At 41.9% G+C, this 13,325-nt stretch overlaps 1 protein-coding gene across 10 annotated transcripts in view; it reads left to right on the forward strand.

Moving 5' to 3' along the window:
• Positions 1 to 4,501, forward strand: part of DOK5 (docking protein 5) — a 45,515-nt gene extending 41,014 nt beyond the window's left edge. For 8 of the 10 annotated variants that reach the window (XM_068700132.1, XM_068700126.1, XM_068700129.1 and 5 more), the window contains 3 exons: positions 1,819 to 1,881; positions 2,111 to 2,231; positions 3,849 to 4,501. In XM_068700132.1, coding sequence (XP_068556233.1) covers positions 1,819 to 1,881; positions 2,111 to 2,231; positions 3,849 to 3,916 — 252 coding nt within the window. In that variant the 3' untranslated portion in view covers positions 3,917 to 4,501. The remainder of the gene's footprint in view (positions 1 to 1,818; positions 1,882 to 2,110; positions 2,232 to 3,848) is intronic. The other 2 variants (XM_068700133.1, XM_068700128.1) reach the window with 1 other exon arrangement.
• Positions 4,502 to 13,325: the final 8,824 nt, after the last annotated feature.

The raw sequence follows: 13,325 nt of genomic DNA on the forward strand, positions 1-13,325 counted from the left end.
CTTTTAAAGAAAAGTGTGTGTCTCATGCTAGCTTTGCTGCTTGCTAAAGCAGGACACAAAAAAGAAGATACTTATTCTTCCTTCCCTGGGACTTATGTGGGACTTGTGGGAACAAACAGCACCTGACCCAGCCCCAGCGAGCTGCCTTAGTGTAGCTCAGCACATCTCTCACTCAGGTGCCAAGAAGTGACAAGAGGTGGCATCGCAGTTCCCTGGCTGTTTTCAGCTCTGGTTGCTGCTGCTTGGGTGTGCAGCTTCTCCATCCCCTTTCTCCATGGATTGCTCGTAGCCAGCAGAGCTCTGAGGTGGCTTTGTGTTGGCCCTCACTGCTCCTTGCCTCTTTGCTTCTCCTTTGGTTTAAGCGTGACTTAGCATAATTTGATCCTTGACATGTGTGGAAGGAGCTGCATCTGAACCGCTTTGGGGATCCTGATACCATTTCAGCACCATCCCCTGGGAGGAAGAGGGTGAGAGGCTATGGATTAGGTGCCCTCCAGTTAACAAATTATTTGTTATATTAATGATACGTGGAGTTACATGTCTCATTTGGTCCTCTGCTTGCAGCCAGTGCTCGTGCGTGTTCCAGCATATCAATTCTGGCAGGTTTTGACCAGCTTACGGTGGTGGGTGCTTCCAAGGAATAAAGCCAGGTCATTATCAAGCTATTCCTACTTCTTTGGTTGCCACAGAGATACAGTAGGTTAATTGTGAGAATGAAATCAATCATCATTTAAGCTGCTTTAGCTCACAGTCCGAGGTGTTTTGATGAAGTGCCGTGTATTCAGGACATAGCATCTTTTCTCCAGCTGCAGGTTTTTTAATTTCTTCCCATGCTGACTGAGTTCAGGAGGGGCACCTCTTCTGGCCCTTTTCTGTGTCTTTTATCTTCTTTCCCCAGCTGCTTCTCCTTTTCCTCTGAAGATACCCTTTTGTTTTTTTTGCTCCTCTCCTGAGAGCAGACATGTTGCTCAAACTGCCTTAGCTTGTTGCTCAACTCACCAGTAAGTCGAACCACCCAAGAAGCATCTCCAATTAGGAAATGCCAGCCTCACAATGCTCTGCTGGTTCTGCTCCAGTAGGAGGTTGTTGTTTGTTTCTGTGGTGCTGCTGTGTGTGGTGACACCGCAGGCGGTGCCGGGCCTTCAGTGAAGGAGCTGTGATAAATACACTGTGTGGTGTAGGTGGAAACTTGCATTGTGCAGGGACTCGCATCCTACTGACTTGGAGGTGGGTGTTTTAAGAGCAAGGGTTGGTCTGGGTTTGCTTTTGTTTTCATATATTTTACCTTGATATCACAGGCACAGCATCCACAATACAGAGAGGAGGTTGAGGGTTGCTGGCACCTCTGAAGAACTTCAAAATGGCTCACTTCAATGATGTCTCTTATCTGCCTCCTCTCTGTGCTTGGTTCACTTGTTTTGTTTTTGCTCCAAAATATACTGAAATTCTTGTAAGAGATTCTTTCACCTCAGGTCTTGTGAAACTAAAATGTAAAAGCTTGCTCTTTTTGTAAAAAGCAACTTTATAAATTAGACAAAGGCAAGTACAGATTTGGTATATTTGAACTAATGTTTGCTAGAGCTTTGGAAAGAGAATTTTAGCTGTACTGTGAAGCTTGTGATAAAATCCAAACACTTTTGTCAGTTTGCATATGTGTGTTAATGAATTCACACAAAATATGTCTAATCAGGTTCTTGGTGTGCTAAGGTTGTACTTAGCTTTGGGAAGCTGGGAAGTAGTTGGGAGACTCTCCGATGGCTTTGTTGCTGAAGGGGGAGTACTTTCCTATCTTCCACTGACTCCCCGTTTCTGTTTCAGCTGCTTGAGTTAAAACTCCCCTCAGGGGAAGCAGTGCTAGCGCAGGACCAGGGGAGCACAAAGGTGAGCTTTGGTGCACAATAATAGCGTGGCCTCCTAACCTGAGTGCTGTGTGCCCGTGGAGACTAACCGGGGTTAGTCACTGCTGCTGGTATAGGGCGGGCTGATGGATGGAGGGAGAGGCTGTGTTGACAACATCATTAGAAATCTTTACAGGGTGTGGTTGTGCCTTTTCTCTGAGGATGTGTGATAAGCACAACTGTCTCCTTCACATCAGTTTACTGCTTTGCAGCTTCAGATGAAGATGAGCGAGCGAGCCGTGTCCCTCAGCACCATGGTGCCCTTGCCCCGCAGTGCCTACTGGCAGCACATCACAAGACAGCACAGCACTGGCCAACTCTACGGCCTGCAAGGTAAGGGGCTGGGACTGGACAGGGCCAAGGCACAGATCAGATAACAGCACTGTTGAAGCATTTCATCAGCTTTCCATCCCATGAATCGTTCATGCTCAGTTGAAGCCAGTTGCCACTGCTGTCTAGCAGATGGAGGGAAGCACGTGTCCAACCTTGAGATGGATGACTTGTTATTATCAGGACATGCTCATCTCACTTCCTGTTGGGGAGGGAGCCTTGATTTGACAAATTTTATGACCTTTTTTTCAGATAACCAAGGAGACATTACCGGTACAGGGTGGCCAGTGAGGGGCGCACAGGCAGCTTTGTGGAAAAGCCAGCAGGAAACAGACTGAACACTTAATAGAAGTGGGACAGGCAGCACACTGTGGAAATCTTTTGGAGGATATTTTTTTGCTTCTTTTTTGTTAGCCCCTCAGATGTTAGGAGTTTCTAAAGGAATAATGAATCTTAGATATTTACTCTTTTAAATAAAGCTGGAGACTCTAAAGGTCAGAACCTCCAGAATATGAAATATCAGAAATTGTGATTAAAAATGGCAGGCTCTGTCATCCCTGATGTATGTGGCTGTATTACATTCTTATCCTCTAATTTTTCAAAAAATCTGAAAAGTAAAAGCCAACCATATATTTTTTTTCCTTTTCCTGTTTTGAACACTAGAGGGGGCAGGCAGCACATGAGAAGCCAAACATCCCACATGTTTCAGATGGAGGAATGAATAATAAAAGCAGCACTTATATGCCTGTTCAAATTTGTTCAATAAATTAGGGCATGGGAAGATGACCTGCTGGTGGCAGCCTGTGACACACCAGAAGAAAACTACTTACAGCACTCTGACACAATCAGGGGATTGGTCTTACTGTGCCTTACTATAGAGTTCTTTATTAATACAATAATTCAGCACTGTGTTGACACAAGATAAATAGATTGTATGGGTACAAACCACTTGTTTTGTGTTTAGAAAAATAGCTTGCTTGTTAAACTAAAAAGAGATCCTTGGGGATTCTAGTCATGAGAATGTGGTAAAAGTCTTTGAAAAATCCTGGCCCTCGGGGGGTGTGTGGACAGGAAGCCATGCAGACCTTATTGTAATTAGGAAAGACACTGAAGTCATTGTCTCATTCAGCAGTGACATGGCAGCCTTAACATCTCTAATTAGATTAGGTTGCCAAAATTTTGAAATGGTTCAATTATTGGAGAAAAAAATATTGAATATAAAATAATTGTTACACTGAGTTACATAATTTTTGAAACATTTCACTCCTTGGAAGGTAGAGGCACCTGAAATTTTGTAAGCAGAAACCTTATTCTACCTAAGTTGGAACTGATGATTTTTGAATTGGCTCTTTTTCCCTTTTCTGATGTACCCTCCCCCCCCCCCCCAAAAAAAAAAAAAAAAAAAAGTTAATAAAGTATGCTTTTCATTCAACATGCAGTCAACTTAAAAATAAATAAATAAATAAATAAATGTACAACTTCTGGTTCTGCAGGAGGGAAAGCAGGGATAAGTATAATTAAAAGACCGTAATCCGTACTTAACATAGTCCTTTATAAAGTGCTGAGTATGATACCTCTGCCTTACTGAGTGTTCTGTTTTTTGCATCTGATTTGGACAAGATGTTTCTAGCCCAGTGAAGCTTCATCGGACGGACACTTTTCCAACCTACAGATCAGACCATCGATAAAGGACTGTGAAGAACTTTACAAACTCTTCTGACAAACTGCCCTGATGGATGACACTGATGGCAAGCAAGGATAGAAACACTGAAAAGTTCAAGTTGGATGAAAAATTCTTGCAGTACAATTTTTTTTTCAAACTTTGTCAAAAGTTAAAATGATTCTGTAGATACTGAGGAGGGGAATGCAACCATCAGACCCTCCAGTGTTTCTTTTGTATCTTACAGCTGGACAGAGAAGTCACTCCCTAAATATTTCCAAATGTTTTTTGTATAAGTATGTTGTAAATATGAGACTCTCCTGTTGTGGTGTGGTTCCATTTTGTCTGTTACGGCTGTTGGTTCCCTGATGTCAGCTGTCATCCTTGTCTGTTGTAATGCTTATCTTCAGTTATTGACATTACCATTCAGCATAACCCCTGACCTTTGAAATAGTGGCCAGTTTTGAGCAGCTATTGGATACATTTTTTTTTCCCTGTTTGAAGCCTGATGGAAACTTGATTGATTTCTTTTGAAAGCACACACTCTATCTTCTACTTCCTGTATTTATTTCCATCTCTGTAAATGTTTAAAATAAAAATAATTCCGACTTAATCTGTAGTACAGCACTTCTTGTCACTGTCAACCTCATGAACAGGGCTACTGTGTGGGCACTGGGGCACTAGGAGGGAGCATGAATGGGGGCAGTGGGTTGCTTTGGGTTCCCCTCTTACCTGAGGCAACACTATTAACTGGGGAGGGGGAAGGGGGGGCTGGGGCTGGTGAAATAGAGCAGTGATTCAACAATCTCACAATGCCATAAATCACTTTGTGGCAGAAAACATTTTTCTGTTTTGTGACAGCATCCATGTTAGGTACTACTTTTATAGATTGGCACTGGCATCTTCGTTTAACAGGAAAAATATGTTCAAAAATAGCTTAGTTGACTGCTGGATGCTGTACAAGATGGTCAGAAACAGGTAGCAGCTATAGAAAGAAAGCTATGATTATCCTGAATACAAGAGAAATACTGCATTCAGGTGAGCATAGTTAAATCATTTTGTTAAAAGGCTTTTGAGTTAAGAATGCCTTGTCAGGTTTGAAGTTGAGCTGATCATCTCTAACCATGTTATTGCTGCTCACTTTACAAGCTTAAGGACTAGGTCTTATTTCGGTTGCCTGTCTGGGGAGTTTGGTCTGCATATTTTAAAATGAAAAAATGAGATAAAATTCTAATGATGGTTGCGTTTTTTTAGGTATGTACAATGTTTGCAGTTATTCTTTCAGCTGATATCCTGGAAGAAAACACAGTGACTGAAGAAGATTTGTAGAGAGTGAAATGGTTCAGGACAAGCTGATTTTTTCCTATGACAGAGGTCTTATGGTTTGAGTAAAAACAGCAAATATCTTAAGCTTGGCTGAAGATATTCATAATTCTGAATATGAAGCAGACTGGGAGTATGGGGTGTTGATCATGACATACATGAAGTAGACTTAGTTTCAGAGAAATGCTTTCAATGTTGGAGAAAAAGGAGATCCAGACTGAATTCAAAATGATCTGGACAAATTGGAGAAATTCCATAGGGACAGGTGCCTAAGCAAGGCAAACTGACTACCCAAATACACAACAGAAAGAAAACCAAGGCAGCAGCCCTTTAGGAAGTGAAGTGTTACAGCAGACTGCAAATGGAACATGAGGCAACAAGACTATGTTGCTGCAGAACATGTAGACGTCATAAGGGAATGTAAAAGCATTTAGCCTTCAAGACAGCTGAAATAATTCTTCAACTCCGTTTAAGCCTTGCAAGGTCTCAGCTGGAGCCATGTGTGGTGGTTGATCCCGAGCTAACCTGCTCAGCTGCTACAAATAGCCCTGGTACAGTGCTGACACTTGGGGATAGTTCAGCTCTTGGTTTTGCTATGTGCTATACAATATCTTTAGCTTTCTTTATTAAACTTACATGTGCACTGGGAATAATGAAGGAACAAACGTTTCCAAGTTGATTCAGCTTTTCTGTTTATTACAGTGTCCTGATGTAAGCAGTCACTCTAGTAAGTGTTTATTTATTTATTTTTAATTTTAACTGGCATGGGCTTAATATCAGTGAATCAGTTTAATAAACTCGTTATAGATGAGTTTATTACATCTAAAAGTGTTGTCATTAAAGAACCGAAGGTGAGGGAGCCTTTCAGAAAAGCAAACCAGTAAGTTTAGTGAAGGTAAATGCCTTTCTAGAGAGAAAAAAAAACAAAACACAAATGTCATTATTGCTTTACACCTTAGTGCAAAGATAAGATTAATCTGTGAATAAGGATTATGTTGACTTTATTTCAAAGCTGAGCTGATAACATAAAGAAGTGACTGAAAGGCATATTACGACTAATAGGTCTTTATTTTTCAGGTTTGCTCCTGCTAATGTATTCCCTTTAGAGCTGACAGCAACACCATCTTTTGTTTTATCATGGATATGACAGCTCAGTAAATGCTTTTATTCACCTCTCACTCATGCTGTGATTGATACACTAAGACTTCAACTGGTGAACAGTCAAATTGTGAAGAAAACAACAAAAAAACCACACTAACTTTGCCCTTTAAATGAAGGATCATTAAATCAACCAGCTCTGATATTATTCTTTCTCATGAAACTGTTGGTGAAGGATGGGGGGGAAGTCCTAAAAGTAACTTTGCTTTGGATTGCTTTGTGTATGATACGATATCAAGAAATTCATTTTGATTTGTTGTACTGACGTTAATCTTGGCATCATTACTGCCTTGCTTATTTAGCAAGGTCATTAGCTGAAGAAAGGAAGCCAGTTTGCTACTCCCATCATCACTGGCTTTCTGGTGCAGGAAAGGTTTTCACTGTATTTGGAATTGTTGAGACTACAGTAGTTGTGTTTGTGCCATCATGTGTGCAGTGGGTGCCAGTGGTACCTGGTGCCCTGGTGAAGATGGATGCAGAACTTGAGTGGAAATCTTCCAGGTGACCAAACCGCACTCTTCAGAGACATACATCAGAAAATATGCTGCAAATCAGTTTGTAGAGCTGTGGGCCTCAGAGTTACCATGGATTCAAGGATTAGTGCATGAAAAGCTCTGGATTTTTCTCTAACTTTTGCCTAATTTTGCAAAGTAGCTTCAATTGCTCCACCAAATTCCAGCATGCCCTTTTGTATCCTTCAACCCTGTTCTTTCTCAAATGTGCACAGATCTTCCTAGATAAATGTTTCAAAGGTGCAAAAATGTTCTGCAAAATCATCCTAGAGAGCAGCTTTTTGGCTCTCTATAACCTCTCCCATTCATACAACTCCAAGGAATGCTGTGCAATTTCAAAGACCAGGCAGGAGTGTCATCTTCTCCCATCCCTTTAATCCCACAAAAGACCAGTGACCGGTCTTCAAGTTATAATAGCGGAGAAGGAAGAAATGTTTCAGGACTAAAAGAAATATTTCAGAAGCTGAAAAGCAAGCGTAGAGCTGCTTACCCCACTTTTCATATCCATCCTAAGAAAAGTTCCTCTGTCTTCTGAGCAGGTAAGAACCAGCAAGCAGATAATAGCACAGTGGTAGATGGAGACAGCCCAGGCTGCTGTGGCAGAACTTGGCGGGTAATGATCTTAAAAGGCTAATCTTGGAATCAAGTACATTAGGGGAAATGAAAAAACACATCATGTCAAGACTTCAAATTGCATTGCTTTTTCTTAGACATTACAGGTAACAGAATGCAAATGCTGTTATCTAAAATAGCACAGAGGGCAGCGGGAAGTACTGCTCATTGCTGTGCTGCTACAGAAATGGGATGGATGACGCCCTCTCCATTTCATGTTACAAAGGGACATGGTGTCAATCGAGGCCTTTGAGCTAGATGAACAGCCTGGCCCAGCCACCTTATAGCTCACCATGGTTCCCATCCCCATGGCATCCTTGCCCAACAGTTCTAGCTGGGGGGGTCCTCAACTATTTAGATATTAACAGAAGGTTGAGGCTGGTTTCTGTCTTTGGAGGAAAGCCCAATGCAAGGTAAAATCTCTTCAAAAGGATTGTAGAGATCCCTTAAGTTAGTTATCATATTTTCTTGAATTGGCAATACTTTTTTTTTTTTTTTTTTTTTTTTTCCTCTTTAGCAACCACAGTCTAGAAGTCTTTTTGAACAGGTACTTGAACTTCATCTGTACACAGCAACTGGAAATGGCTGGCTTTCCTATTACTTTGGATATGCAGATATCATACCAGCCTTTTTGCAGTATTGTTCAGGTTTCTGAATCGTGGAGTAGAAACCCTAGAATGTGTTTATTGTTGTTGTTTTTATTGTTGTTTTTGAAACTGTTTGAAATGACTAGCCAGGGAATGTCCAGTAGCATGGTCCAGAATTCCCAAGAGCCTGCTTAAGCCACTTTTGAAACAAACAGCTGGTCCCTTGTGTGAACTTTTTGGATGGAAGCAGATGTGCTGTGGCCGTGCAGAGGGGCACCTCCAGCCTGCCCCAGGCTGCCCTGCACAGCCAAGGAAGGACATCCTGGGAAGGATGGGTGCTGGTGGGACACTTTTGGCTGCTGCCCCCTCATTAAGGGAAGAAACCGTGTAATTTCCTTGGCTCTGCCAGTGTTTCTGGCCATCCCATGGAGCAATAGCAAGTAGCATTCTGGCTACTCAAGGCCATATTTTTGGAACTGTGTCTTTGCATTTCAGGCAGCTTCATGCTTGATAAGCTGGTTGTGTCTGGGGATAGCGCTGAGGCCTGGGGCTTTAAAAAATATTAAAAAAATAAGTGGGTATTTCCATCATAATGCATTTTTTTTTTTTTTAATTTTCTTTATGTAGGAGATCTTATACTTTTTTTCTTGACCAAGATTTAACAATACATTTTTTGATTCCTTGAGCAAGGGGGGTGGGGGGGGGGGGTAGGGGTTTAAGTGAGTTGTTTCAGCACTCCTCTGAGCGAAGCAGCTTTGTTTTTTTTTGTTTTGTTTTGTTTTGTTTTGTTTTGTTTTTTTTGTTTTTGTTTTTTTTGTGTTTGGGCTGTTGCTGATATTTGTTATTAAAACTGTTAGCATTTAATTCTGCTTACCCTTATCACACCTTACAGCAGAAAAGCATGATTAATTAATATTTAAGCAGATGAACATCTCTTGAAGTTTGTGACTCGCAGCCAGAATGTCATTAATTTAAATAATCACACAGATGAAATTAATGCAATAAGTGTTGTATCTGAGTCGTGTTGCTGAGCAATCCTGGATAGTGCATAATAACAGTGGTGCCTCAGGCGCTGAGATCAGGGGTCGTGATGTGATATTTCTGTGTATTCATTAACTTTCACAAGGGCAGATTGATCTTCTGTTTCCAGGAACACTAATGAACCATTTTCTTATTTTTAGGGAATTTTCTATCACTACCCCTAGCCATGGAGTGTTTAAAGAAAACCTGTTTTCAAACAGAAGGCTCTAATTAGAACTCGGGCCTCAGCTGTATTGATTGCACTACACTTTCTCTGTGGATTTACAAATGCCAGCAAATAAACTTGCCAGGAAGTTTGCTGTTGTGGCTTTCTCTTCAGTATTTAGCCTATGTGTTGTTCTGTTTCTTGACAAGCCCGTAAGAGGGAATTAACTGCTGAGACATTATTTTTGGATGATTGGTTTTGTGTGTGAATATTTTTCCCTGCTGTCTGTCTTTTGAATACCCTGGAAACCCTAGAAATTAAAGGTGTAAGGAGTTCAACTTGCATCAAGCTGGCTAAAAATAAATAAATAAATACGTAAGTAAGTAAGTAAATAAATAAAGTAAGTAAGTAAGTAAGTAAAAAAGCAAGTAAGTAAATAAATAAATAAGACGAAAACCAGAATTTAATCTCTGGTGAGATTAATTTCCGCTGGTTATTAAGCCACACACGACCGGGGGAATTACCAGACGTGAGGAAAAAAGTGCACCCCGGCTCAGCACCAAAGGGTGCGATGCCCGCCGCGGCCGCCGGGTGCCAGCCTTGCCCCGGCAAAGGCCGGGGAGGCCGCGGGGCTCCTCCTGCTGCCTCCCCCCGAGCCCGTAGCTCGTCCTCGTCCGTTCGTGGTCCTTCTGGTGCCACCTTCCAGCGTTTCTTCCCCACCGAGCCCGTGCACGCGTTGCTTGCGCAGCAGTAGAAGCGAGGTGAAATGTTTGGGTTGTTCTAAATAATATTCTCTGTAGCTTAAACCTTATGGAAGCGTGCGGGAGAGCTCTGAGTTCTTTGTACAAGCAATAACCGTGACTAAAAATGCTTTCACAAGCACTGCTGGTGCCCTTCGTGCAGCAGGTGAGCAGGGCTGAGGGGCATTGCAGTTTGCACTTTACTGCTGACCCGAGGCAGGTGTTTGGGCTGCACGACTGAAACCCTTCCTGACAGGTTTTGCCCAGGGAAACCGAGGGTGGACAAAGCTGATGAACAACTGAATTTGCTTGGATTTCTCCTGCCACTTATGTCAATTCAAGAAATCAGAGCCTGGAAATGAGCCCCAACCCTCTGCTTTCAGCTCCTGCTGCATCTCACTAAAGGGGCTGAGGTGGAAGGCTGTTGGTTTGCTTGCTTGTTTTCTTATTAAATTATTCCTGCTTTCTGGTACTATCTTATTATTTTATTCTTTTTCCCACACAAGGTCAGATGCGCTATCTGAATGTGGATGTGCCTTTGGAGGGCAGCACAAGGTGTGACCTCCAGTCTGTGCTCCTCACCTTCTGCAGCATCCATGGCCGGGTGCTGCTGCACCCACCCCACCTAGGTCACAGCCACCCAGCTGCAGTGGGACATCTTTAAAGCTTGCTGAAATCCACCTCACTGCAAGAGGAACAGCATATTTCTGAGCAAATTCCTCATGCCTGAGCAGAGAAAACAGGGGATGCGGGTGACTTACCCTACCCTTGTGTTTCAGGTACAGGTTACAGCGCAAGTGAAGGTTTTTATAACCGCAGGTGAGGAAAATAGCGTTGTCTTGATGGGTTTGTTTACAGCTCAGGCTCTATTTCCAGTATGACCTGGGCGTCCTGCTTGGTTTCCCTTCCATATTGTAAAAATGGGAACGGCACGTCTGTGGGCAGGAGTCCCCAAAATGACCGTGTAGGAACAGCCGTGCCGTGCTCAGAAACAATACAGGAAGGACCCCATAAAGCAGTGTGAAGAGGACCTCTGGTCCTATCAGGCAAATTATACTTTAAAGGAGGCATAAAAAAAAGAGACTAATTACCTGTGCTCATTAAGGTACTTTTGGTACTTTTTTTGGAAGAGAATTGCACCCTAGCCACACTTAAAATCCCCCTTAAACTGCCTCAATCTTCTCTCTCATTTTTTCCAGGTTGACTTTCTCTAACCTCCTGTCCTATACTTTTATATTCTGCTGTGAACTTAAAAAATCTGGCATGCTCTACTGCAGAGGTGGATGGGCTGTCTATATGTAGTGCATGCAATTACGTTTGTGTGAAATTACAGCTTCTTATAAGACACTGCCCATGTTTTGAGATCACTGGATAAAAAGATATTACAAAACAGAAGAGTGATGACAAAGATAAATTCACTTGCAAATTTTATTTATTGTATCTTTCTGTTTGACTGAACAGAGTGCTTAATTTTACAGAATGAGATAAAATATCTACAGACCAAATGATATAGAAAACCTTTTGTGCTGAAGGCGATGCATCCTTTTGGAATATATCGTCCATAAAACTGAAGTAAATAGTTGCATAAATATTTATTTCTCCATAAACATGTAATGACTCATCTGAAAGCCACACAGTGTTAATGATGTATGATCTCTATTTTTGGCACATTTAGCAAAATTAAAGTATACCTACATTTAGCATAAATGCAACGCATAAATATATTTCTGCAGTGCAGGAATGGAAAAGGCAGCAGAGTGAGATTTACAGCTCCTCTGCCAGCTGTGAAAGACAGGGAACCAGAGGGGTCTATCATGGCTAGAGGTGCTGGAGAGCTCTGGGGTCCCCTCAGTGCCACCAAGTAATTTGTCTTTTTCTTCCTGTATTAGTTCTGAAATGAAGACTAGGACAGAGTTCCATGTGCCTTTTAAGTGCACTGGCATAGTCCCAGAGAAGCTCAGTGTGCTGGGACGCTGGCACACTCCAGGACATAGGCAGTGAGGAGGAGCAAGGGTAGCTGTGGTGGAGTGGTGCCCACATAAAGCCACACGTGGGTCCCTCAAAGCAGCATTTTTTTAGCTGTAAAAGAAGTCTGATTTGGTGCACCACCCAGGCAGAGGTGTGCTTTACTAAAAATACTGTCGGGTGACACGCTTTGACCTGAGCTAACTGCACATTATTGCTGTTTTCTTTCTTCCCTGAGACACTCACAAGTTTTACAGAAGGTTTTTTCAGTATCAGACCAAAGAAATGCAGAATGTATCATTTTAAGAGAGGTTGAGTCATCCTCCTTCCCAAAAGCTGTGGCAATTCTCCAGCATGGTCTAGCCTTGTCTCTACTCTGCAAAGGTAACAAATATTTGTAAGAAAAAAAGTATTTCTGTAACAGGCCTTTGCTGACCTCTTACAGTTGGCCAATAAGGATCGATAAAGGCAAGGGCCCTTGCCTTGCCTATATATTGCCCTAAAGCGGTGATATATAGAATAAAAATTCTGTTTGGATTTGTTCTGAGGGGGCTGTTATTTATAGTATTTGTTTATCCCATGTATTATTCAATTTACTTGCTTACAGAGTGAAACAATCAATCAAAAGTTGCTTTTCCTTTGCCATACGTGACTGTCAAATCCTTGTGGAAAATTGCTTAAATTGCATGATCTATGGATCAAAGTGAGAACAGAATGCTTAATTAGAGTTTAATTATTTTGGAAGATTTGAAGCTCTCTGATTGCTTTTGTTTTATTTCTTTAACTGCTCAGTGCTCTCTGTTGAAGAGTGCCATCATTTGTCGCAGAACCAGGTGCACAGGCTGAAGCTGTACGGTTCACCAATGCATATGAATTAATTTTCTCATGCTTACCCATATATTTGTAGCAAGGAAGATAGAATACACCATCCTTAAAGGTGGTGCCTATAACAAAAAAAAAACCACAACCAACCAACCAAAACCAAACACCAAAAAAATGATGGGGTTACACACAACCAAATATTACATGTATGTTCTGGTTCAGTCAATGTTGTTAAGGCCAAAGATAGGATTCACTGAATAACTCTGGATTTTGGTGTTGAAAGCCACCACTTTCCCAACAGTGCCTGATCTGGTACCAGCTGACTTGGAGGAAAATTTTTCCTATAGGACATCCTAGGTACCTACAACTCAGGTTTCTATTGCAACCAGGCTCCTACAATGCTGATGTGCTGCCAGATATTAAGAATATTCCAATCCCAAAACACATTCACTTGGGTGCTGGGAAAAAATAAATAAAAAGGGCTGTACCTTGATGTAAATCTCTGTTTCTGCCCCACATTCTGTCTCTGGCC

This window comes from Anas acuta, chromosome 16 (genome assembly GCF_963932015.1).
Source record: "Anas acuta chromosome 16, bAnaAcu1.1, whole genome shotgun sequence".
Lineage (NCBI taxonomy): Eukaryota > Metazoa > Chordata > Aves > Anseriformes > Anatidae > Anas > Anas acuta.